The sequence below is a fragment of the Brassica napus genome, chromosome A4 (assembly GCF_020379485.1).
Source record: "Brassica napus cultivar Da-Ae chromosome A4, Da-Ae, whole genome shotgun sequence".
NCBI classification, from domain to species: Eukaryota; Viridiplantae; Streptophyta; class Magnoliopsida; order Brassicales; family Brassicaceae; genus Brassica; species Brassica napus.
The window spans coordinates 16,915,221-16,941,396 of NC_063437.1; the positions used below are offsets into that span (position 1 = coordinate 16,915,221).

Sequence of the window (26,176 nt, forward strand, 5' to 3'; positions counted from 1 at the left end):
GAGCTCCCGACGGCCTGACGCGCGCGGACGCACCGGTATCGTTGGAGCAGATCTAGGGTTTTTGAAATCACCGCCGCTCTCGTCTTGTTTTTTTTTTCCGGGTGATCATATTATAAAGAAGACAAATAAAAATATATATGAATATATCAATATATAAACATTGTATAATTTTTATGATGACAAAAATGTCTTCTCTAAACAAGTAACATATAATAACAAGTCATGTAGTTAAGTTTTTAATACTTGTTACTATATAATACTTAACTAGATGATGAGGAATATTTAAAAATCAAGACATATACGAAATAAGTAATAAGTATAAGAAGAGTAATGAGTGTTTGTGTCCAATTCTAAATACAACTAAAAGAAAAGACAAATATAAATAAGTATTTAATAGATTATGTAACAAATAGTAATGAGGCAAGTAACGAGTCAAGTACTAAAAATAATAATGATACTTGATACTTGACTTGGTCTTGGAAGTAATGAAAATTGTCAGACTTGTTACTTGCCTTGGCAACATCAAATACTTGAATTTTTAAGGCGGGTACGACGAGTTTAAGGCGAATAACGAGTAATGATGCTCAACCCTAGTTTTAATGACTTAAAAGCACAGATGGGACTGATTTTGTAAACGTTTTGGATTGGAGAGTCAAATTAAAGCATTGACTGAACCGGTTATGTTATTGATAATATGTCCATACTTATCTTCTAGTAAGAAATTTGATTTGCTTACGGTATTAAATTATGTATTTAGAAAAATAAAACAGACCCAGCCGGACCTAGTTTCTCTTCGGAACAGCTTAAATTCGGCTACCAATCTTAGAAAATGGGAGCCTACAAAAAAAATGAAACAGTTTTGTGGATACTAATGAAACACAAGAGATGTATCAATAAGTAAAAATATATAATATCTTTAATATGCAGAAACACAGAAAAGATCTTCACAGAAGCAGAACAAATCCCACAAATATACAAAGTAACGTCACTGGTTCCACCAGCAACCACCATATAGACCACTGTAATCGATTGCAATACCAACAGAAAGATACATACATATCTATGACTACAAAATTAGTTCGCCTTCGGAAACTGTTACGCGAATCCAAGGCATAAATATAATCATATATCTACACAAAATTGGTGAATTCATAACAGAGCAACTATACAATAATTTTTATGCTTTACTCCAAATCTAAAGCTTTCGAGCATCTCCAATGTAAAACTCCATTTTTTCCTTCAAAATGGAGTAAAAGTGGAAATAGAATAAAATTGCTTCAACCCTACTCCATTTCCCACTCCATGATGAACAAACAAAAAAAAGATTACTCCATTTATGGAGTAAATTTCATTATGGAGTGAGATATGGAGTTGGGTTGGAGCATTCCTTACTCCATATTCACTTTTACTCCATTTTAAAGGAAAAAATGGAGTAGGGATGGAGATGCCCTTCCTCATCTTAGAGACTCTCAATATTCTTGTATTTAAGGCTCACACGACTCAGTCCACCAAACCTCCAGGAATCTCGAAAAACACAAAAGGAGATAGAAGAATCAATAAAGATGTTTACACCAAAAAAAAAGAATCACAAAGATGTACTCCGCTAATTCACACGACATTACACAGACAGACCACAAAACCTAGTGAACAAGTCTCTTGTGATTATAATATTGGAAACAATAAAGTAAAGAGGAGAGAGGGCGATAAAAAGAACAGAAAGTTGGAGCGACGTCTCTTGTACGTGGAACTTTAAGGAAAAGATGAGAGACTCTTTTGTAATGTGTTTCATTGTTATTGGTTCATATTCTCTATGTTTTTTTTGTATCAAATCTTCTATGTTTATAATTTAATTGTAAAGTAAATTACATTAATATTATATAGATAAAAAACTCTTGTGAGAAAGTGTACCGCTAATGATGCACACAAGTTATACGTTTGAAAAATCAACTAACTTTAGCGCCATTAAGTTCTCCAATCAAAAATATAAAAAGACTTCACGTAGCTCTCTATCTTTTTCCAAGTCAAGTTGTGTGTGGTTACATATCTTTATTTAAACCACCAACACTCTCTCTCATTTTTCTTAAACCAAAACAATTCTCTTCTTCACTACTAATTCATAAAGACCATGTCTGAATCCCGTTTGCATTTGCATTTTCTCTCGCTACTTTTGCTCTGTTATGTCTCCCCTTCAAGCTTCTTTAACTTAAACATCGATTACAGTAGCTATGTTGCTTGCGGTCCCCATCAGACTCAAGTTCTCACTGAGTTCATGAACGAGTTTGATAGCAGCCAGTGCAACCTCAGTGATCCCTATAACGGAGTCTGGTGCGATAACTCGACTGGTGCGGTCACAATGCTACGACTCCAGGCGTGTCTCAGCGGAACTCTAAAGCCCAATAGTAGCCTCTTCAGGTTACACCATCTTCGTTACCTTGCACTCATTCAAAACAACTTCATCTCAGCTACAATTCCTTCAGAATTTGGGAATCTCAGCAGGTTAGAGGCCTTATCTCTTAGGAATAATAGCTTTGTAGGCCAAGTTCCTTCCTCATTTAACAGCCTAAGCCTTCTTTCCGTTTTAGAACTTTCCCTAAACGAGCTCACTGGTAGTTTCCCACTTGTGAGGAATCTAACAAAGCTCTCGGCTTTAAGCCTTGCTGCGAATCATTTCTATGGAACTCTGAATCCTAAGAGTACTAGCCTGTTTGAGTTGCGCCACCTCCGTTACCTTGATCTAAGTCAAAACAACTTCACCTCATCACTCCCTTCTGAATTTGGAAATCTCAACAGACTAGAGATCTTGGCTCTTTCCTCCAATGACTTTTTCGGGCAAGTTCCTCCCACAATTAGTAACCTAACCTCGTTAGAGGAATTGAACCTTCACCACAACCAACTCACTGGTAGTTTCTCACTTGTTCAAAACCTAACCATGCTTTCAGTTATAGCAATCAATCATAATCACTTCTCTGGAGCCATTCCATCTTCTCTCTTCACCATGCCTTTCTTATCATATCTCGATATGGGAGACAACGATCTCACTGATTCTGTTGAAGTTTACAACTCCTCATCTACCCTGTCTAGGCTCGAGTACTTGTCCCTTGGGAATAACCATTTTGAAGGAAAAATCATAGAGCCTATCTCAAAACTCATCAGCGTCAAGATTCTTGACCTTTCTTTCCTTAACACAAGTTACCCGATTGATGTAAGCCTCTTCTCCTCGCTGAAATATTTGGTGGACCTTGATCTTTCCGGTAATAGTATATCTCCGGCCAGTTTAGGTTCAAATTTAGACATCCCAATAAACCTGGAGATTTTGTTGTTACGAGGTTGCGGCATCAAAGAGTTCCCAAATATCTTAAAGATCCTTGAGAAGTTAGAGAATATAGACTTGTCCGACAACATAATCAAAGGCGAGGTCCCGGAGTGGTTATGGAAGCTTCCTCGTCTAAACACAGTGTTTCTTTCAAATAATTCGTTTAATGGTTTGGAAGGTCCAGTGGATGTTTTGGTAAATTCATCTGTGAAGAATTTATTAATGGAGCGAAACTATTTTGAAGGAGCAGTTCCTATTCTACCACTCTCCATCAACAACTTTGCTGCGACAATCAATAGATTCACAGGGAGAATACCTCTTTCAATCTGCAATTGTAGGTCGCTTACGCATTTATGGCTTCCTTACAACAACCTCACGGGTCCAATCCCTCAATGCTTGAGTAACTTGACAATTTTGAATCTCCGGAAGAACAACTTGGAAGGAAGTATCCTTGAGGCATTTTATGTCGGTGCTTCTCTACAAACACTTGATGTTGGACACAATCGACTAACCGGGAAACTTCCAAGATCTCTTCAGAATTGTTCATCTCTCGAGTTTCTAGCTGTTGACCACAACATAATCAAAGACAAGTTTCCTTTTTGGCTCAAGGCTTTACCAAATTTGCAAGTCCTTATCCTCAGTTCAAACAAATTCTATGGATCTATATCTCCTCCTGGTCAAGGTCCTCTCGGGTTTCCAGAGCTGCGTATATTTGAGATAGCTGATAATAAGTTTACTGGAAGCTTGCCACCGAGATACTTTGTCAATTGGAAAGCATCGTCCCTTATGATGAATGAAGATGGTGGTCTATATATGGTATACACGAAAAGGACTTCCGGGAGACTGTCATATATGGATACAGAAGCTATAGATTTGAAATACAAAGGTCTATCAATGAAGCAAGGGAAGGTCCTTACCTCATACGCCACTATTGATTTTTCTGGGAACAGAATTGAAGGACAGATTCCTGAATCAATTGGTCTCTTGAAAGCACTGATTGCACTCAACTTATCCAACAATGCCTTCACAGGTCATATTCCTCTGTCTTTCTCCAATCTGGGAAAGCTCGAGTCACTAGACCTATCAAGAAACCAACTCTCCGGGACTATTCCAAATGGACTTGGGACCCTCTCCTTTCTGGCGTACATAAATGTGTCTCACAACCAACTCAAGGGTGAAATACCACAAGGAACACAGATTACCGGCCAACCTAAGTCTTCATTTGCAGGGAATGCAGGCCTTTGTGGTCTTCCTCTCCAGGAAACTTGCTTTGGGACTATTGCGCCACCAACACAACAACCTCCGGAAGAAGAAGAAGGAGAAGAGGAAGAAGTGTTGAACTGGAAATGTGTGGCAATAGGGTATGGACCTGGAGTGTTGCTTGGATTGACAATAGCACACCTCATTGCAACATATAAACCGGAGTGGCTCATTAAGATAATTGGTCCGAACAAGCGCAGAAACCGTTAGGATTGTTTTCAGTTTGAGTATGATCCTTCAATATATGCCAAGTGGTTGATGTGATTCATCTTGTATGGAAGCATCTCTTTATGTTTGTTGTATCATTATCTAATGCTTTGTTCTATTTCGCTTCTTTTTATGAAGTAATAATTGTGTATGTTTTTTCTCATCTCATATGCATTTATGTTTTTTTTTTCTACTGAGTAAAGTGGCAGAATCAAGGAAAATGGTGAAATGGGATCAATCGCATTTCGGTAAGAAGAAGCCAAGAAACTGTTGAGACCTAATATATATGATGATGCATCAGCCAAAAGTTAAGTTGAAATGGGATATAAAGACAACTAATAAATTACTCAAAATACAAAAATCTTATAGTAACAAGAGTGGGATGCAGTGATTATTGGCTAAGGAGTTTATTGGAACATGAATTTCCGTGAAATTTGATGATTTTAATAGTTGAGAGGATTTTACAAGTTAACTAGAATTAACAAATTTTATCAAATACTTTTACATAGATTTTCATTACTTGTGTATAGAATTCTATTAATTGTTATTAACTTTTAAAATAAGAAATAATGGTGGTAGAAAAAAAAAAAGGAAAGAAAATCATTTCAATTAAGGCAATTCATAAACAACTTTTAAAAAAGTTTTTGTCACAAAAAAGATCTCAAGAAATAAATTGACCAAAAAATTTAATTTCTACTTCTTACTTTATAGATATATAAATAATAAAAAATAAAAATTAAATGTGTTTAAATTTAAATTTTTGTAAAAAAAATTTGAATTATTATTTTTATAAAAAATTCGAAAGTGCTTTTTAAAACTATTTTTACAATTTTTATTTTAAATTTTTAATATTTTTTTCTATTTTTTTAAATTGTGAATTGTATTATGTTAAAGTTGTGATTTGTATATTATTTCATTCTTCAATTTGAGTTTTTGTATGTGAGTGTATTTTATTACATTGATTTCAAAAATCTTATGGGTATAGATGATATTCTTAAAGTTGAGTACTATGAGTAAAAACAAAGAAAATTTACATCTCAACAACAATAGATTTTAATAGAATCTTAAAATCAATGAAAACTAATTTTTTCCAATAACAAAGGATTTTGAGTGGAATTTAAAAATCATCACCCCAACAACAATGGATTCTATTTAGATTTTAAAAATTCACAAACCAATAACAATAGAATCTTAAAATTTAATAATTCCTCTAAAACTCTTTGTCCAATAACCCCCCCCCTAAGGGTTGCTCGTCAGTCCTAGTAACTTTTATGATTTTTTTTTGGTTTTGCATTGAATCTTTAAAGGTTTATTTAGTAAAAACATATTTCATATGTTTTTTCTTTAAATATTTATCCAATGCTATGTTCTGATTTCTTGTCATTTAAATTAAGAAAGCTGAATCTTCTCTAGTCATTTTTATATATACACATCTCTAATAGAAGAGAACACAGACACGTACAAGTTTACATATATATACATATACATCTCTAGTCTTCTTTTATCTTGTCGCACAAAAAAAAAGTCTTCTTTTATCTTATATGTATATATACATTTCTAGTCTTTTTATCTCATCCCCATCTAGGTCCTCTGGGGTTCCCTGAGCTATGAATACTTGATATCTGATACAAGGGTGTCCCTGATATGTTGGGGGCCAAAGGCAATTTGTAAGAGTTTTAAAAACATTTTTTTTTACAAATTTGAGAATTTTTTTCCATGTAATTTTCTTAAAAAAATTTGAGGGTTCTATGCCAATGTTTCACTTTGATATGCTCAGGACCATCTCTATGCTCAGGACCATCTCTGATCTGATAGTAAGTTTTTTGGAATTAGAAAACATAATCACTTAAAATGAATAACAAATAGTGGCCTATATATGGTAATCAAAACGACTGGTTACAAGGTGATTTGGAATACAAAGTCTGAAGTGGAGCAAGCAATGGTCCTCACTTCCTGAATCTATTGGTCTCTTGAATAAACTGACTGCCCCCAACTCGAGTCACTTCACTCTTGATAGAAGAAAAAGTCTCGAAACATAGTAGGATAAAAAAAAAGCAAACGCCAGAGAACTTAATGCTTAAAAAATGCCACTACTAGAAGAGAAGACAGATACATACAAAATAAAAACTTTTTTTTTTGTAACAAAAATTTCATTAATTCAAATCTAAAGCGTTTTGACGACTACAACCGGTTGTAGTCGACGGTAAGATGAACAACAATAACAGAAAAACAATACAACATGGGATAGAAGTGTTGATACATCAAAGTCAACTTGGCTTGACTTAAGCAGAGGATTGAAACAGTCTTGGGTTTTAAATATAAACCAAGAGATGTACCAATAAGTAAAAAAAAAAGATGAAAACATCGAATCCGAATAATCACAGAATTGTAATCCGTTAAATTCACATATATCTCCACCCGACATTTGCTGATGACGCGTTTAGTGTGTGGCACGTGTAAGGGTGTTTGTTAGCTACGCCATAACGTGTGACCACTTTGGTCTTTGACTGGCCCTCAAGTACCAAGTCTTGAAACATGACAATTCACTATATGTGAACATATGTGAGAGATTTCAAAATTGATGTCTTTCCAATCCACGTTTTTCACTTCATGATTTGAATGGCAATTAGCCACTTAGCCATACTGTACCCCAACCCAAAATACAAAAACTTCTAAATCAAATTGTATGGGTGAGATAGCTTAAGTTGAAACCCACGTATATCTTTTATTTATACCACCAACCTTCCCTCTCATTTTTTTAAAACCAAAATAACTCTTCTTCAAAAAGTTTTCATAAAGACCATGTCTGAATCACTTATGCGCTTGCATTTTCTCTCGCTAATCTTGCTCTGCTGTGTCTTCCCTTCAAGATCCTTCGATTTACATATCGATAATAGTCGTTATGTTGCTTGTGGTCCTCATCAGACTCAAGCTCTCACTGAGTTCATGAACGAGTTTGATAGCAGTCGCTGCAACCTCACTGATCCCTATAATGGAGTCTGGTGCGATAACTCGACCGGTGTGGTCACATTGCTACGACTCAGGGACTGCCTCAGTGGAAACCTCAAGCCCAATAGTAGCCTATTCAGGTTACACCATCTTCGTTATCTCAACCTCCATCATAACAAATTCATCTCATCTTCAATTTCTTCGGAATTTGGCAATCTCAACAGGTTAGAAGTCTTATCTCTTAAGAATAATGGGTTCGTTGGACAAGTACCTTCCTCATTTAATAACCTCAGCCTTCTTTCCGTTTTAAGGCTTTCCCGAAATAAACTCACTGGTAGTTTCTCACTTGTACGGAATCTAACAAAGCTCTCGTACTTAGCGCTTTCTCATAACCAGCTCTCTGGAACCTTTCCTTCTTCTCTCCTCACTATGCCATCCTTAACGTATCTTAATCTGCATGGAAACGACCTCACTGGTTCTATTGAATTTGATAACTCATCTACCACATTTAGTCTCCAACACATGAACCTTGGGGATAACCATTTTGAAGGAAAAATCATAGAGCCTATCTCGAAGCTCATCAACCTAAAACATCTAGACCTTTTTTCCTAAACACAAGCTCCCCATTTGACCTAAGACTCTTCTCCTCACTAAAGTCTTTGTTGTACCTCGATCTTTCCGGTAATAGTATATCTCCAGCAAGTTTAGATACAAATTTATACAACATCCCAACAAACTTGGAGGTATTGTTCTTATCCGGCTGCGGAATCACCAAGTTCCCAAATATCTTAAAGATCCTTGAGAAGTTGGAGGTAATAGACATGTCCAACAATAGAATCAAAGGGAAAGTACCCAAGTGGTTATGGAACCTTCCTCGTCTGACTACAGTGTTTGTTCCAAATAATTCGATTAATAGTTTCGAAGGTCCAGTGGAAGTTTTGGTACATTCATCGGTGAAGAATTTAAGTCTGAGGAGAAACTGTTTTGAAGGAGAAATTCCTATTCTACCACTCTCTATCAACTTCTTTGCTGCATCAAAAAACAGATTCTCAGGGAGCATACCTCTTTCAATCTGCAATTATAGGTCTCTGACGTATCTGAGGCTAGGTTACAACAACCTCACGGGTCCAATTCCTCAATGCTTGAGTAACTTGACGCTTCTGAATATCCGGAAGAACAACTTGGAAGGAAGTATTCCTGACGCCTTTCATATGGGTGCTTCTCTACGGACACTTGACGTTGGACACAATCGACTAACCGGGAAACTTCCAAGATCTCTTCTAAATTGCTCATCTCTAGAGTTTCTAGTTGCTGACCACAACATGATTGAAGATACATTTCCTTTTTGGCTCAAGGCTTTACTAAATTTGCAAGTCCTTATCCTTAGTTCAAACAAATTCTATGGATCTATATCTCCTCCTGGTCAAGGTTCTCTCGGATTTCCAGAGCTGCGTATATTTGAGATAGCTGATAATAAGTTTACTGGAAGCTTGCCACCAAGATACTTTGTGGATTGGAAAGCATCGTCACTTACAATGAATGAAGATGGTGGTCTATATATGGTACACAGTGGTAGTATATACGAAGAGACATCATTCTATAACATTATTGATATTATAGATTTGCGATACAAAGGTCTATCAATGGAGCACCAGTGGGCCCTTACCTTATACGCCACCATTGATTTTTCTGAGAATAGAATTGAAGGACAGATTCCTGAATCAATTGGTCTTCTGAAAGCATTGATTTCACTCAACTTATCAAACAACGCCTTCACAGGCCATATTCCACTGTCTTTCTCCAATCTGCGAAAGCTCGAGTCACTAGACCTATCAAGCAACCAACTCTCCGGGACTATTCCTAGTGGACTTGGAAGCCTCTCGTTTTTGGCGTATATAAATGTGTCTCACAACCAACTCAAAGGAGAAATACCACAAGGAACACAAATTACTGGGCAAGCTAAATCTTCGTTCGAAGGGAATGCAGGGCTTTGTGGTCTTCCTCTCCAGGAAACTTGCTTTGGGACTGATGCACCACCGACACAACAGCCTAAGGAAGAAGACCAAGAAGAGGAACAAGTGCTGAATTGGAAAGGTGTAGTTATTGGATATGTACTTGGAGTGTTGCTTGGATTGGCAATAGCACAAGCCATTGCTTCATACAAATCGGAGTGGCTCGTCAAGATAATTGGTCCGAACAAGCGCCTAAGCCTTTAGGATTGTTTTCAGTTTGAGTATGATCCTTCTAATGTATGTCAAGTGGTAAATGATTCCTCTTGTATGGAAGCATCTCTTTATGTTTGTTGTTTCATTATCTGATATTTTGTTTCTATTTCGTTTTCTATAAAGTAAGAATGGTGAATGTTTTGTAGTCAATTTCATGTGCATCTCTATTTTTTTTCTTTCTGAGTAAAATGGCAGATGCAAGGAAAATGGTGAAAGGAAGTCAGATTGGGATTTAGTAATATTCAAATATATATTAGATCGATCACATTCCGATAAGAAGAAGCCAAGAAACTGTTGAGACCTAATGGGATATAGAGACAACTAATAAATTAAATGGCCCTATTTGTAAAGGATGCTTTGTGATTATGTCACTTATTAATTTTGAAGTTGCCTGTAAGATATTTGTGCCTTTCAAGATACTGCAGAATACTGATCATATATGAAAGCTACACCATCAACAGACCCAAACCTCAACTTATAGTGACAGAAGTGGAGAGCAATGGCTATAAGTACTCATAATATGTATACGTACTCATAGGGACGACTAGCTATTTCCCCATAAGAACTATGACATAGCACTAGATGTCTCCCAAAATATATGTTCATTCAATATATACTTGAAGAAAAAGTTTTCCGGCCTATTTCTCCATGAAACTCCATACTTTTCTTCTAGTAAGAAATTCAATTTGCTTACAATATTAACTTACTTTTCTTTTGTGTTTAAATTGAGCATGCATATTTTCATATTTGAAACCTTTTTTGGATACTGATGAAACACAGAAGATTAGCTTTGTTGATTTTGTTCCCTTAAAAAGGTTGATTTTATTCTTGTCTTTTTTTTGTTATAACTTTGTTTATTTCTCTTAGAGCATGATTCTCCGGTTTTTTATTTGGAGTTCTTAATTTATGATTTGATATTTTTTTTTATTTTCGGTTAAAAAACGTCTCTTAACCGAAAAATGTGAAAAAATATCAAATCATGAATTAAAAACCTCAAATAAAAGACCGGGTTAATCATATTCTTAGTACTTATACATTATCCCACATCTGTAATGATTTATCAACAGAAAATAGGCATATCGTTCTAGAGTTTAGCAATTAAAACACAAGTAAACGTGGTACCGACTAATTTGGTCTCATAGTTTGATCACGTTTCTCATCCTAATTCTAGTCAAAAGTTTCCTCCACTTTGTCCGAGCACAAACACTTTTTTTTTGTCAACTAGGTCTAGCATAATTACTTACATTTTCAAATACAATCACTCTAGTTAAGTTTGGTTTGAAAAAATACTCGTTTTTTATTCTTACGTGCATGTTCCACTAACCGGATAACAATCTACGCGTCAAAAAATTGTCGGCCGTTATTCCACCAACGTACGGGATTATGCACACATACCCATTCAAATATAGTATACTGTGTATATACAATACTTTTTGGTGTGAATACTGTATACAATACTTCTTAGGTTTTTTTTTTTTTAATACTTCTTAGGTATGGTTAAGTTAAGCATACTTATGTAATTATGTTATTAGTTGTCTTTAAGTATCGGTTGTCAAGATTATTCTCAAAATGCAATTATATTATGCTAACAAATACCTCTGCAGCTCTACTATATCAACAATTCAGAGAGTATATATGCAGACAACGCATACCCTTTTATACACAAACTATCAAATAACTTTCGAAATTTATACAAAAGTAATTCAATCATTTCAACGTACAAATAAGGTCTATATGCAGACGACGCATACCCTTTTTATCCACTTCAATAAAAGTATCATTCTCCAAATGTACAAGCTCCAGTGACTGACCATTTTCATGATTATTCTATTCTAAATCGGGTAATCAATGGATTAGATCTGATATCAATATCAAGCCTCAGTTTTTTTTAAGTATGTAGAAAAGTTGTTTTTCCATATGCAATTAAAAAGCACAATGATTAATGAGCAGACCACGTGCTTTTTATGATTTGCTCGTTTATTTTAGGGTGTTTGTCCGTATTGACTACAAAATTATCGGCTACATTGAATAGATCGATCACTTATTTATTACTTTCTCGACGGAAGAACTTAATTATTTTATATTTTCTTGGTCTTCATAGATGAAATAGTTTACTGATTTCTAATATGCAGATAATTAAATTCAATTTTTAAATTCAACTATATAACTCGATCGATCCGACTGAGGCAGATGTTAATTTTCATATTTTTATAAATTGTTTAATAAATTTTTTGTACACATAAATTATTTAGATATTTTTAGGTTCTTACAAATCTATCTGGATCTGAAAAAATCCGAATCCAAACTCCGTCCAAAAATTTATAATACATTTAATTTTACAAAAATTTGATACCAAAAAAAACTCAATCTACTTGGATATCCATATCTAATTTAAATAAAAAACTTATTAACTATTTTAATTTTTGTTATGAATAAATCAGTTTTATTCAAACTTGTGAAATTATTTTGGTTGACTTGTAAACTAAATATTGTTAAATTATTATAGTAAATATAATTAATAAAGTAATTAAAAATAAAAAAAGAACAAGATGTAATAAAAACAAGTAAGTTCTATTTTGTACTCTATAATAAATGGAATTGAATTATTGAAAAAAACAATAAATAAAGTAGTTTACATTAGTTAAAAAGGAAGAAAAAAAAATGTAAAAAACAATTAAAATAGATAAATTTTATTTTATAATTTAGTTTTAATAGTATTGATATATTATAAATGGTAGAGCATAATGATAAAATCAGGTTAAATATTTTTAACAACGATGTAACATAGCATAGTAACATAAATACTAAGTTAAGAAAAATTACTTAAACTAATTATTTAACATTTTCAAACTAATACTTTGATTTATTTATTAGATTAATATATTCTTATTTTATTGTTTAAAATAGTTATATGAGTAACCTTCTTAAACAGTTATATCCATTTCATAAAAGTATAAGTTAAAATTTACGTACTAAACTATGTATTATATTAAATGTTTTCTATAAATTAACTAACTAATTTATAAGAATACTCTATAAAACAAACCTTTTTTGAGAAAATTTATATATCGAATCTCAAAATTTTAATTTACTACTAAACCAAGGAAACTTCTACAGTACTACTTTGATTAGAAATGAAGAAAGAGTTGGAAGAAAACGGAAGTTTTTATAGCCGTCTTTAGTTTTGTCTTGTTAACAATTCTTTGATTACACACTATGGCTTCGAATGGGTGACGCAGATCAAAAAATACAGATCAAACAAAAATGCAGATCAAGCAGAACAAATGCAGATCATGCAGAACAAATGCAGATCAAACCGAACAATAAGATAATTTAATAATTATTATAATTTAATACATGTTGATTTTTAATGAAAATTAAATATCCAAATTAAATATAACTATTATAAATAAGTAATAAATATAATGTTAAAAATAACAATAACTATAGTAAAATTGTCCATTATATGAAAATTCATCACAATTACAAAAATTATAGTGAGTATTCTTATTTTATTTTTATTTTTTGTATCTTTACTCGATTTTCGGTTATTTTTTACCTTTTGAACCATAGAATTAATTAGGCATGAGCATAAAAACCAAGAACCGAAAACCAAACCGGAACGAAACAAAAAAAACGAACCCGAAACCAAAGTTAAAAAATAACCGAATGATTCTTATATTTTTGTACCCGAAAAAACGAAACCGAATTAGAACCAAATAGAGAACCGAACGGGTACTTGAATATCCGAAATACAATTTCTATACCTAAATATATTAATTATATTTAGTATTAGAAATACCATATATTCTAAACATACTACTTATACACCAATATTAATTATTAATATAATATTATTAATAAAAAAATTATGTTTATTTATTTAATTTTAATTTATATGACAGTTATAAACTTTTTTGAAGGTTATATTAAAACTTTTAAAAGAATATTTTGTTTATTTATTTAATGAACTAATTAAAAATACTCCTTGAGTTTTTGAATTCTTTTAATTGATGTAAAGACAACCTGAAAATATAAAATTTGATTAGACACAAGATAATTATCATTTTTTATTTTTAATAAAAAATGTCTACTACTATAACGTAAGAATGAAAAATACTAGATTTCACTACTAAGAGAACAATTAATTTGTTAAATAAATAAAGTGCAATAATGAAAAGTATTTATAATCAATGATTAAAAAAAAACTCAAGCCCTTATTGGTCCTCTGCATCTCGCCAGCACCATTTCCCTTAAAATCTGCAGGACAAGAAATCAAAGAACAAAACCAATCTGCATGCAGGGGAGTTTTTATTTTTTTTACTTTATTCAGTTCTGCATTTTAAACATGAATGGGTAATTAATGCAGTTCTATCTGCAAATTAAATAGTCTGCATTAAATCTGCATTTGTTCTGGATCACATTCACAGCCTATGTAACTACCGTACAAAACTAAAGAGAAAATCGTTAATTAACTACCAAAGTGATTAAACCAAAACCCTACGTCTACTATAAGTCCATAAGCGACATTGACTTAGACTTTTAACAAAGCATTCAACTGTAAATAGTAGAGATGACAAGTTGAATCGTGTTTTAAATATTTTACCTCGTCTAGACTTTTAACTCGGAGTAGGTGACATGGCACCATCAAATACAGAAGTCAATAAATATCTATCTATAGACTATAGTCACAGAGACCTCCAAAGAAGATGAGTGAGGTGAAATTAAAGTAAAGCGTGTTAAAACAAGGCACTAACAACAAAGAAGTGTGGCTGCTAATAAAGATTCTTCATAACTAAAGATGATGCTGATGTTCTGCTTCAGACATTCTCTCTCTCTCTAGAACATAAAAGACTAAACCTTTTTTTCTTCAAACCGGAGCTCTTTGAGTCTTCTGTCTTCTCTCCAATTCGTTTCCCATAGTATAAAGTTCGTCTCTTTTCTTCACTACATGGACTCCCCGAGGTGACAATTAAGAAAAGCTTGTTTTTTTTTCTCTCTCTCTAAGGTATTGTTCCGATTAGATTAGGCTTCTTTGTTAGATTGGGGATAAAAAAACAATCTGGGTTTAGGTTTCTTTTGTTGATAACGACGAAAAAAACTAGAGTAATAGTATGACTATAATGGAGGAGAAACAGAGTAGCCCTGTTTCAGAGAAGCAGCAGAGCTTTAACCAGACAGAACCAAAGGAGAAGCAACAGAGTTTTGGATGTGCTGAGACTAACCAGCCGAGAAAGGCGAGAGCTTTAGAGAAACAAGTGAGTTTCCAAGGCGTGAATGTGCAGCCAAGTAGACTAGGAAGGTCAATGGAGAAGCAGCTGAGCTTTCGAGGTGTGGAGAATAATCAGAAACGTGGGAAAGTTATGGAGAAGCTTCCTAGCTTCGGTAAAGCACCATCAATGGAGAGGCAGAAGAGTTTCCGCGGCGGGTTTCTAGAGAAGCAGAAGAGCTTCCGTGTGGTGATGGAGAGGCAGCTGAGTTTCATCGGCGAGAGGAGGAAGAAGACTGAGTCGCCAGGGAAGAGAGGTGACTCGCCTCTTCATATAGCAGCTCGGACCGGGAACTTAGGGAAGGTTAAGGAGTTGATCAGAGGTAGTAGTTGTGGTGAAGAGTTGAGAGAGTTGTTGTCGAAGCAGAATCTTGAAGGAGAGACTCCTCTTTATACGGCTGCTGAGAATGGGCATTCGTTTGTTGTTGAGGAGATGTTGAAGCATATGTGTCTTGAAACTGGTTCGATTGCAGCTAGAAATGGATTTGATCCGTTCCATGTTGCAGCTAAACAAGGCCATCTTGGTAAGAAAAAAGATCTTTCTTTGAAACTTCTCCTGTTACAGAACCATCTAGGCATGTGGGTTCGGTTACTTTGGGTTATTCGTTTTTGGTTAGTTCGGTTCAACATAAATCTTACCGATTTAACCCGTAATAAAGTTCGGTTCAGTATTTGGTTAGTTCGATTTTGAAAATTCTACTGAAGTTTTTGATTTTGGTTTAATTTTGTAAAAATTTCGGATAAATTCGGTTAATTTTGGTTAGTTTGGTTAGATTGGTTCAGGTTTTTTGGTAGAGTTTGGGTATATTTTTTATAAGAAAAAAACCGAACCGAACCAAACCAAACCAAAGTTTTTTAGAAAACCTGCTAAATCGAACCGAACTTCTAACCAAACTGAACTAATCGAAGTTTCGGGTTGGTTCAAAATCCCAGGCCTAGAACCATCCATGGATTGATCTCTTACTTTGGTTCTTCTTCTTGTGTAGAGGTGTTGAAGAAACTGTTGGAGACATTCCCAAACTTGGCAATGACAACAGATTTATCGTGTACAACTGCGTTACACACGGCTGCAACACAAGGACACATTGACGTGGTGAATCTTCTTTTGGAGACAGACTCTAACTTGGCTAAGATAGCTAAGAACAACGGTAAAACCGCGCTTCACTCCGCAGCGAGGATGGGTCATGTGGACGTTGTGAAATCTTTGATAGGTAATGATCCAAGCATTGGGTTTAGAACCGATAAAAAGGGACAAACCGCTCTTCACATGGCTGTGAAAGGTCAAAACGATGAGATTGTTGTTGAGTTGGTGAAACCTGATGTAGCGGTTTTGAGCGTTGAGGATAACAAAGGAAACACACCGTTGCACATTGCCACAAACAAGGGCCGTGTTAAGGTAGTTCTATGCTTTCATATTAGCCAATAGGCTCGGGTGTTTTTACCCCAAACCGAAACTCTGACCTTAACCCGAACCAAAAAAAACCAAAATGCCATCCGAACCATTATACAAAATATCTAAACGAGACTTAAGAACTTAGTATTTTGGTGTTGGGTGCAACCCAAACCAAAATCTAAAATAGAATCTGAAAATATCTGAAATTAATTAAATAAGTTAATGTTTTTGTATATATTAAGATAATTAGATATTTTTGAGTATTTTAAAGATTTTTGTAGTTTATTTTATTTTGCTATTTTTTTGTTTTTATAGACATTAGTTATAATACGATCTGAAATCTAATCTGGAACCAAACCAAACTCGACCCGAGAATTAGTAAATACATAATACTGAAAACTAAAAATCCGAATCAACCTAACCAAATCCAAGGCCTATTAGCCAATTTATATTAGTTCTTAGATAAAAAAATTTATTGACTTTTATGCAGATAGTGCAGTGTTTGGTATCTTTTGAAGGCATCAACCTCAACCCAATAAACAAAGCTGGAGACACACCACTCGACATAGCCGAAAAGATAGGAAACGGAGAGCTTGTCTCGGTTCTAAAGGAAGCAGGAGCAGCTACAGCTAAAGATCTTGGAAAGCCTCAAAATCCAGCTAAACAACTGAAGCAAACGGTCAGCGACATCAAACACGAGGTACAATCTCAGCTCCAGCAGTCCAGACAAACCGGCGTGAGAGTCCAGAAGATAGCAAAAAGACTCAAGAAGCTCCACATCAGCGGTCTCAACAACGCCATTAACTCAGCGACCGTGGTGGCCGTGCTTATCGCCACGGTGGCTTTCGCAGCCATCTTCACAATCCCAGGCCAATACGAGGAGGACCCGTCCAAAGGAGCGTTGCTAGGACAAGCTCACATAGCGAACAGAGCGCCGTTTCTTGTCTTCTTCATTTTCGACAGCTTGGCGCTGTTTATATCCTTGGCTGTCGTCGTGGTGCAGACCTCGGTGGTTGTGATCGAGCAGAAGGCGAAGAAGAAGCTTGTGTTTGTGATCAACAAGCTCATGTGGTGCGCTTGTTTGTTCATATCCATTGCATTTGTGTCTCTCTTGTACATTGTTGTGGGGAAAGAGGAGATGTGGTTGGCCGTGTGTGCTACTGTTATTGGAGGGACCATCATGTTGCCGACGATCGGTGCGATGTGTTACTGCGTGGTGATGCATAGGATGGAGGAGTCTAAGCTGAGGAGTATAAGGAAAGAGAGGAGTAAGTCTCAGTCTTTCTCTATGTCTCGTATGGCTTCTGATTCGGAGATTCTAAATGGTGAATACAACAAGAGAATGTATGCACTATGAACAACAGTCTCTTCATGTAAGAATAACCAATATATATATATACTTGTATTTTTGTAACGCTATTCGTTGAAGTATCATCAACGCAATATACAGTATAGTTTTATTATATCTGATGAATCAAAGTATATAATGTTAATATGATTGGTTTCTTTCTCCAAAGAATGTCACACGCGCGTGGACTTAAAACTGACTAGAGAGGCCCTGTTCGTTTGCTCACCCAGGTGATCCATCTGGGTGAAGATGCAAATTGATGTTCGTTTATTGCATTATAATGCTACATCCAGATGGATCACCCAGCTGAACTCATCTCAAATTCTCACCCAAATGAAGGTGAGTCTTGATGGTGCATCTGGATGCAGATGCATCTAGTTCAGTCCAAAATAATAAATGACAAAAATGACCTTTTAAAATCAAAATATTATTTTCAAACCGTAAATTCTATTTTTTTTTTGCATATACATTTTTTCACTATAACCAAAAAATGTATTTTCTCGCAAAACGGAAAAACACACTTTCCCGCCAAAACCGCAAGATGCATTTTTCCGCAAAAAAACATAAAACACATATTTTCATTAAAACACATTTTTCGGCTAAACCAGTAAAACCACACTTTTCGACCAAAACCCAAAAAACGCATATTCCCGCCAAAACTTCAAAAGCATTTTCCACCCAAAACCGCAAAAAGCATTTTCCCGCCAAAACTGGAAACAACGCATTTTCTCGCCAAAACAAAAAAGCGCATTTTCTCGCCAAAACCGAAAAATACAATTTTCCCGCCAAAACCGGAATTTTTCCGCCAAAACTGGAAAACGGAAGTTTCCCGACAAAACCGAAAAAATGCATTTTCCCGCCAAAACCGGAAAAATGTATTTCCCGCTAAAATCAGAAAACATATTTTCCCGCCAAAACTAGAAAAATGTATTTTCCCGCCAAAACCGGAAAAACGCATTTTCCCGCCAAAACCGGAAAAATGTATTTTACCGCCAAAACCAGAAAATGAAATTTTACCGCCAAAACCGGAAAAACGCATTTTCCCGCCAAAACCGGAAAAACGCATTTTCCCGCCAAAACCGGAAAAACGCATTTTCCCGCCAAAACCGGAAAATTGTATTTTTCTCGCGAAAACCAGGAAAAAAAACTTATTTTCCCGCCAAAACCGGAAAAATGCTATTTTTCCGCTGAAACGTAAAAAATTATATTTTACTCAATTTATTAACAAGTCCACCTAGATGGAGATGAAAGTTAAAAAATGACAAGGAAACGAACATAGTTGCATTAAGATGATTCATTTGGATGCATAGACGAAATGAAGAAACGAACAACACCCAGATGGAGCATCTGGATAAGACATCTAGATGGACCATCTGGATGCATCTTCCAGATTTACAAACGAACAGGGCCAGAATCTCCTGAGATTTACTTAATAATGTTTACATTTGTATTATTATTTTTGTTACCGTTAACAATACGAAGATAAATGCAGAAAAAGGAAATAGAGGCAGCTAATAATTTAAGAAAAGGAAATTGTATTTTATTTTTGTTAGCGATAATTAAAACTAACCAACAAAAATACGGATTTAAAAGAAAAAAAGGAAAGAGATGGAGTTTCTAACGGATATCAGATTATTTTCACTAATCAAAATACATAAAGACAAAAGGAAAATTTCTATTTCGATGTGTCTATATAAACAGGAGTCTCTTTCTCATCCTCCTTTCTCACCACTACTATCTTCTCATTGTTGTTTTATTATATTTCTCCAGAGAGATTTTGATTCATCGCCAAGAAAAAGAAACTCTGCAGCTTTTCGAGGAGTAAGATGGTGACCCGTGATGATGATGATGCTAACAAACGCGGCGAGGGTTCTTCGCAGGAGGGAGAGAAGAGATGCTTTGATCTTTTTGCGGCGTTGCTTCACGCTTACGGTGACGATGAAACAAGAGCGAGACGAGGACAAGAGGAGCAAGCGAGAAACATGCTCATGATCCACACTATCACTAGTGCAGCCACCAACGCTTTCTTGCGAGGCAAGCGAAAGATTGATGATGAGTGCAAGAATCAAGAAAACACTGCTTCATCTTCTTATACTTCAAGTTCGTCCCACGTCGTTGAGTCAAAGAGGCGTCGTGTGGAGTCCAATGACGAACCAATCAGAGCACAACCGATTAGAGAAATCAAACCTCCGGTTAAGGAAAGAAAGAGACCGGTTAAGCAAAAGGAGCCGGTTAGAAGAGAGCCTGGGGTGACGCCTGGATGGTTGGTTGAACTGATGAGGAGAAAGAACGGTGTGGATGCGAAGCTGGTGATAGAGAAGGTGATTACGAAGACCGATCTCAAAGCAGACCAAGGACGTCTCTTGATCCCCTTTAAGCAGATAATAGAAGACTTCTTGAACGAGAGAGAGTTGAGCATCGTGGAGGAGCATCACAGAGCAGATCGAGATGAAGGACTCAAAGGAGTTGACGTGATCCTGTTGGATGGTAACGATGCTGAGGTGCAATGGAACGCTAACCTGAGGATATGGGAGATGAGGAGCAGTTTCAACTACGCCTTGTGTTCTGGTTGGAACCAGTTCGTCCGCGACAACGACCTAGAGGTTAACCAGACTCGTCGCCTCTGGTCCTTCCACTCTCGAGATGGGACACTCTTTCTTGCTTTCGATCCTCTCACTCCAGCTCAACCACAATCTCAAGATGAGGAGGGTATGGCTCTAGCTCTGGTTCCATTTAACCCTGAAGCTTCATCTTCATCCTTGGGTTCGTTTGTGTGTGAAGAGGCAAACAGGAGACTTTTACCTAAGATTCCAAGGAGTAGCAGAAGTCCTCGTGTTTGTGTTTCGCCTCCAACAAGTGACTCCAGCGATCTCTACCTCGACGAGGGTTTGGATCTAAACAGAACACCACCTCCAGAGATGGATCCTCTCGAGGCTGTACAAGAGATGCATATTAGGTGGACATCACAGGAAGCCATCACTGAGACCTCACTAGTATCCTTCACAGAGACTACCACGGTGGACCTCAAGCTCCGGTTGTGATTAGAGATTCAGGGGGAAACAGCTCTGCTCTATGTGACTTGGTCTTTGTTTATTCTGAACCCTAGCTCTCTCTATTGCCGTGTCATGCAAGTATATTCTTTTAGGCATTCAAATGAATTTTTTGGTTATTCCTTTTTCCTTATTGTTGAGTGTTGTAGCTACCTTGATCGTATGAGTGGATGGATGATAACAATGTTTATTTTTGGTGATTTGCGTTTCAATATGGTCTGACTATGTTGATGAGTGAATGATTTAACCGGGATAAACCAAATAATTACACAAGGAAAGATAATCAAAGCAAATTCAATGCAGCACAGAAACAACAAATTAACAGACTTCAGATGAGAGAAATGTGATGTCATAGTATTCAGAAAAGATTTAAACTTTTACTCAATTAGTAGCAGAGAGTGAGGCCATGAACCAAGAGAAGAAGCCAAGCCTTGTGCTTAAGAAGCGACCCAAGAGCGTCCTTCTTCTCCATCCTTTTCGCCTTTCCAAATTTCCAGAAAGACATTTACAAAGCAGAAGGTAAAAGTATGCAATGGACTAAAGGAAAAGAAATAAATACCTGATGTTGCATATATAAGAATTTGATTTTCAATGACTAAGAAACCTCTAAAAGCTAAAGAAGCAAGAGACAACCAGCTGCTGAGCATTCTGCAAACAACATCATTGTCATCATCTTGCCTGCTGCTGTCGAACAGCTTTTGATGTTCCTCGCGACTTATTGGAGTGTTCTTGATCTAATAGCTTCTGTTTCAGTCGGTTTTGTCTACCACGATCTGGACACCACATTCAATAATTTCGAGAGACGTGGAGCTGAATTCAAACGATATCTCGTTGTCCTGTTGAAGCCATCCGTCTTTGTCAAGCAAGTCGAAGGAAGATATAAACATATGTTCTGTTTCTATTCTTTGGACACCCTGGAGTATGAGCTTCTCAACGTAGCAATCGTTTATGCCTATGCGACACAATAACTTGGGAACATCTTTTTCCATCTTCTCCTTACGGGAAATCACGACACAAATCCTAAATCTTTTGAAATCCGAACGAATGATCAGGGAGTTTCCTATAGCTCGGTGATCAAACTCCGCAGGCATTTTGCTTCCAGGTAGGAATGCATGCAATGCAATCGTCGTAATTACTCTGCTTGCTTCTCTGCCTAATTTGAAGCAGTTGGGGAAATAGAGAATCTCAATTGTAGAGTCAAAAGAGAAGGGTACCGTCTCCAGTAATACAGAAGAGGCTACCGTTAGACTTGTGAGCGAGGCAGGGAGCTCTGGCAGCGATGCAAGTTTTCGCAAGTTTAGTAACTGAAGCACTGTTAACCCATGAAGGTATTTGATGAAGTCTGGAAGTTTCTCAAGAGTTGGCTCACAGCCAAATATACAGAGACGCGTAAGGCGAGACCAATGTCTAAATGAGTCAGGCATTTCTTCCAACACTGTGTCCGTGACTACGAGTGTTTTGATGTTGGTGGAAAGATCTGGAATTTTCCTCAAGTTCCGGCTTCCTATCAGCTGGAAAACTTCAAGAGATGCTAAATTACAGTGAGTCGGACCATGTTGTAGATTCAAACAGTTTGCCATATACAAATACTTTAATTTATGAAGACTTCCAATAGAGCATGGAATCTCTACCAAACTTTCGCAGTTATCCAGAAACAAACCCTCAAGATTCGTAGCATTTGAAAGATCCGGGAATTCCTTCAGATGCTTGGACCCGTTCAGATTCATCCTCTTGAGATTTGTAAGGGGCTAAATGTAAAACGGCACAAGAGATGAAGAACATCAAGAGAGCAGACAGTTTCAAATTATGAAAGAAGGAATTTATATCAAACCAACCTGTGGTCCTTCCCAAAGCTTCTCGAGCTCGTTCTCCGGCATATTGAGTTCCACAAGATATTCGGGACAAAATGTATGAGGAAGACACTTTCTAGGGTATGCCACCCAATGCAATAACCTTAGTCGAGATGGAAAATCCATGTCCTCAGGTACATGCACTCTATCTTTTCTATCAAATCTTGTCTTGTAGATGCTGAGAAATCGAAGATTGCGCATTCTCTTAAAAGCTCCCGCCCTTATATACACCTCATCTTGGATTGTGGATGTATCATAACATATACCCGTCACACTTCTACTACCCTATACCAAATTCCAAATTAAAAGAATATATGTAAGATATGAGGGTCTTTGCCAAATTATCCAGTTTAAAGGCTTATCAAATATAGCAAAAAGAACTTACCGAATCAGTTTCCAGGACATCACAAATCTCATGAGCATCAATTAAGATTTGGCGTTTCCAAGGCTCTTGTCTTTGAACAACTTGTGAACCCATTTGTTGTAGTAACTTGTGCATCACTACTACACCTTCGGTGGATATTTCTATTAGAGATTTATACGCCAGGGTTTTTAACCCTAGTCTAACATCCAAGTTACCGTCAGAGAGCATGGCCATCACATAATCGTCCTTCTCCAAGTTGAAAAAGCATGCAATGTGAAGAAACAAAGATTGATCATTCTCATGTAAATTGTCGTATCCAACTTTGAGTACTCTCTCGATATCTTGACAAAGGCTATTTTCTAGCCTATTCAGAATAACTTCCCACTCATTTTCTTTCTTTCCGCGCAAAGATGAACCCATGACACGGAGACCCAATGGAAGGCTGCTGCAAAGCTTTGTTACTCTTTCCACAAGTCTTCCAAAATTGTAGGGCGGATAGCTCTGTCTAAAAGCAAATCTACTGAAGATCTGACGAGCTTCTTCACTAGTTGGAAAATCCACATGGTATGTATTGCTGATACCATGTTGCTCCAAAATCTCGTGGTCTTCTGTGGTTACGATAATCCTGCTTCCAGGACCAAACCACCTAGTTTCATCAGCCAAAGCCTCAAGTTTCTTCAGGTCGTCCACATCATCAAGAACAATAAGCACTTTTAGGTCGCATAGTCTTTCCTGTATCGCACCTAAATGGTATACTTTCATACTATTTTGGTTCAAAATCTTTGAAAGAAGGTTTTCTTGCAGATGCATCTTCAATCCATACTCGTCAAGGCCACTGTTACAGCTTCCCCTAACATTCTCCATAAAACAAGTAAGCTGGAAACTGTTAGAGAATCGGCTATGCAAGGCTCTGGCAATGGTAGTCTTGCCAATGCCTGCAGGGCCACAGATTCCAACTATCATAGCTTCCTCCTCATCATCTAAATGTAACAAAGACTGCAACTTCTTCAAATGTGTTTCAATACCCACCATGTCTTCAAAGTCTCTAGAGATTCTAGTGTTTAGTTTGTTTGAAACATCTCTAGCAATCTTTTCAATCATCATCGATTCATTGTCCCTAACAAGGCAGAGAAATCACCATGTTGATAAGATAGTCATGTGAAAAGAAAATGCCCCAAACAGTAAAATATAATATGAGCAAGTGAAAATCCAAACTTAATTGAAAACAAACCAGTTTAGAAAGTGTTCTCCCGCTATGTTTCCCACATTGGTCAAAGCCTGTCTCCATATTCGTATCTTCTCCTCTGTCTTGCCTTGACAAGTTTCATCGAAAGCAATCCCAAAATCTCTGGTCTGGTTCCGAACATGAGATGGATCTACTCCGTAAAAGACCGTCATCACAATTTGTCCCATACTTTCCTTGCACTTGAGAATCTCGACCAGCTCATCCAAACACCAGCTGGAAGAAGCATACTTCTTCGAGAGCACCACGATGGAGATCCTGGATTCTCTAATCGCTTGTGTGAGTGCAGGAGCAATGGTTTGGCTTCTCTCGATCCATTGATCATCGAACATCGAAATCCCGTTGCAACTAAACTGTTTGCGTACATGACTGAGCAGCGTTTTACGGACGTCCGGGCCGTGGAAGCTCGTGAAGACACGGTATCTCCAGGTCTGAGGTAAAGAAGACGAGGATGCCATGAGACTAGGGTAACAAGGAAATTGCACAGATCAGAGTCTCTGAAAGAGAGAGAGATGAAGTTTCTTTGCTTTTTGTATCTGAAATCTAGTTTAATGTTAGGGAAATTGCATCCCATAACCAAACAAAAAACTCAAATTAACTAAGTAACCAAAATCTTTTTCTCTCTCTTCCTTTCCCTTCCTATCTCTCTCATCCCTCTCTCTAAAAATTTAATTTTGGTTTTTTTCTTGGTTATTTCACAAATTCTCCCTTAATCTTATTTCATGACTTTAGTTGTGGTTTAGATTCAATACTCAAAAGTCATTCTCCTCTTGAGAAAAATGTTGACTTCTTCCCTGAGTTAATATAATTATGTAGACCGGAACACATCACCTACTATGTAAAGAAAATGACCCGCACATCCATACGGGTGTATTTTTTTAAAAAAAAAATATGATGCTATTTGATTTTTATGTCACTATTTAAGGTTGGGCAAAAAACTCGAATTCGAAGAATTGAACCGATTTCAATCTGAATAAGTAGTACTAAATCCGAACCGGAATTGATTAAATATCTTAATTATTTAAAATTTTGGTATTTGAAGAACTGAAATCTAATCCGATCCGAACCAAAATATTTGGGTATCCAAAATAGATTTATATTCTTATATATTAATTATTTTTAGATTTAATATATATAAAACATCCAGAATATATATGATACTTTTAAGTTCGTTTAAATGCTTGAAAATATATACAAAAAATCAAACATAAATATCTTAAATAGTTAAAATATACTTAAAACTCCAAAATACTTAAATAATTATTTATCTTCTATCCAAATATTTAAACCAAACCTATTTAAATTGGTTATCCAAATCCGAACCAAATCATCAAAGATCTGAATTGAACACAAAATTCCAAAAAGATCCAAAAACGAACCCGAACGTCCATCCCTAATCAATATTATATATATATATATATATATATATCCTATATGTATTATCTTAGGTTACAAAATATGTGTTATCATATAATTTAATCGTATTTTATACGTACCATCAAATAAGTTTTTTTTATAATATTTAGATCAGATCCCTAGAGGTAAGGTAATTAACTAGAATAGTAACCCGTAATTATATTTTGTAACCTACGATTAATTACGTACCATCAAATAAGTGTAAACGGCAAAAAAATGCACAAACACAATCTAAATATTATCTCAAGTTCATAACTAGAAAACAAGTCAGTCACACGCAAACTCTATC

At 36.0% G+C, this 26,176-nt stretch overlaps 4 protein-coding genes and 1 pseudogene across 5 annotated transcripts; 4 read left to right on the forward strand and 1 right to left on the reverse strand.

Moving 5' to 3' along the window:
• Positions 1-1,329: 1,329 nt before the first annotated feature.
• LOC106447003 (receptor like protein 23-like) lies at positions 1,330-4,967 on the forward strand. Its single transcript, XM_048778384.1, has one exon. The coding sequence runs from the start codon at positions 2,126-2,128 to the stop codon at positions 4,781-4,783; it is 2,658 nt and encodes an 885-aa protein (XP_048634341.1). The 5' UTR covers positions 1,330-2,125; the 3' UTR covers positions 4,784-4,967.
• Positions 4,968-5,580: 613 nt separating this feature from the next.
• Positions 5,581-10,373, forward strand: LOC106450072 (annotated as a pseudogene).
• A 4,337-nt stretch (positions 10,374-14,710) lies between these two features.
• LOC106446995 (ankyrin repeat-containing protein At5g02620-like) lies at positions 14,711-18,079 on the forward strand. Its single transcript, XM_013888833.3, has 3 exons — positions 14,711-15,747; positions 16,210-16,619; positions 17,107-18,079. Exons 1-3 carry the CDS (start codon positions 15,069-15,071, stop codon positions 17,971-17,973), a joined length of 1,956 nt encoding a protein of 651 aa, XP_013744287.2. The 5' UTR covers positions 14,711-15,068; the 3' UTR covers positions 17,974-18,079.
• A 1,666-nt stretch (positions 18,080-19,745) lies between these two features.
• On the forward strand, positions 19,746-21,206 carry LOC125608273 (B3 domain-containing protein At2g31720-like). Its single transcript, XM_048778387.1, has one exon. The coding sequence runs from the start codon at positions 19,791-19,793 to the stop codon at positions 21,003-21,005; it is 1,215 nt and encodes a 404-aa protein (XP_048634344.1). The 5' UTR covers positions 19,746-19,790; the 3' UTR covers positions 21,006-21,206.
• A 39-nt stretch (positions 21,207-21,245) lies between these two features.
• On the reverse strand, positions 21,246-25,022 carry LOC106402312 (disease resistance protein RML1B-like). 2 transcript variants are annotated; one of them, XR_007339240.1, is made up of 5 exons: positions 24,460-25,022; positions 23,250-24,345; positions 22,850-23,149; positions 21,574-22,762; positions 21,280-21,495 (listed from the first exon to the last, which is right to left on the reverse strand). XR_007339240.1 is itself a non-coding variant. In XM_048778385.1 (4 exons), exons 1-4 carry the CDS (start codon positions 24,927-24,929, stop codon positions 21,764-21,766), a joined length of 2,865 nt encoding a protein of 954 aa, XP_048634342.1. In that variant the 5' UTR covers positions 24,930-25,022; the 3' UTR covers positions 21,246-21,763. The 2 variants fall into 2 exon arrangements, 1 of the variants encoding a protein (XP_048634342.1); XM_048778385.1 differs by having other exon boundaries at positions 21,246-22,762.
• Positions 25,023-26,176: the final 1,154 nt, after the last annotated feature.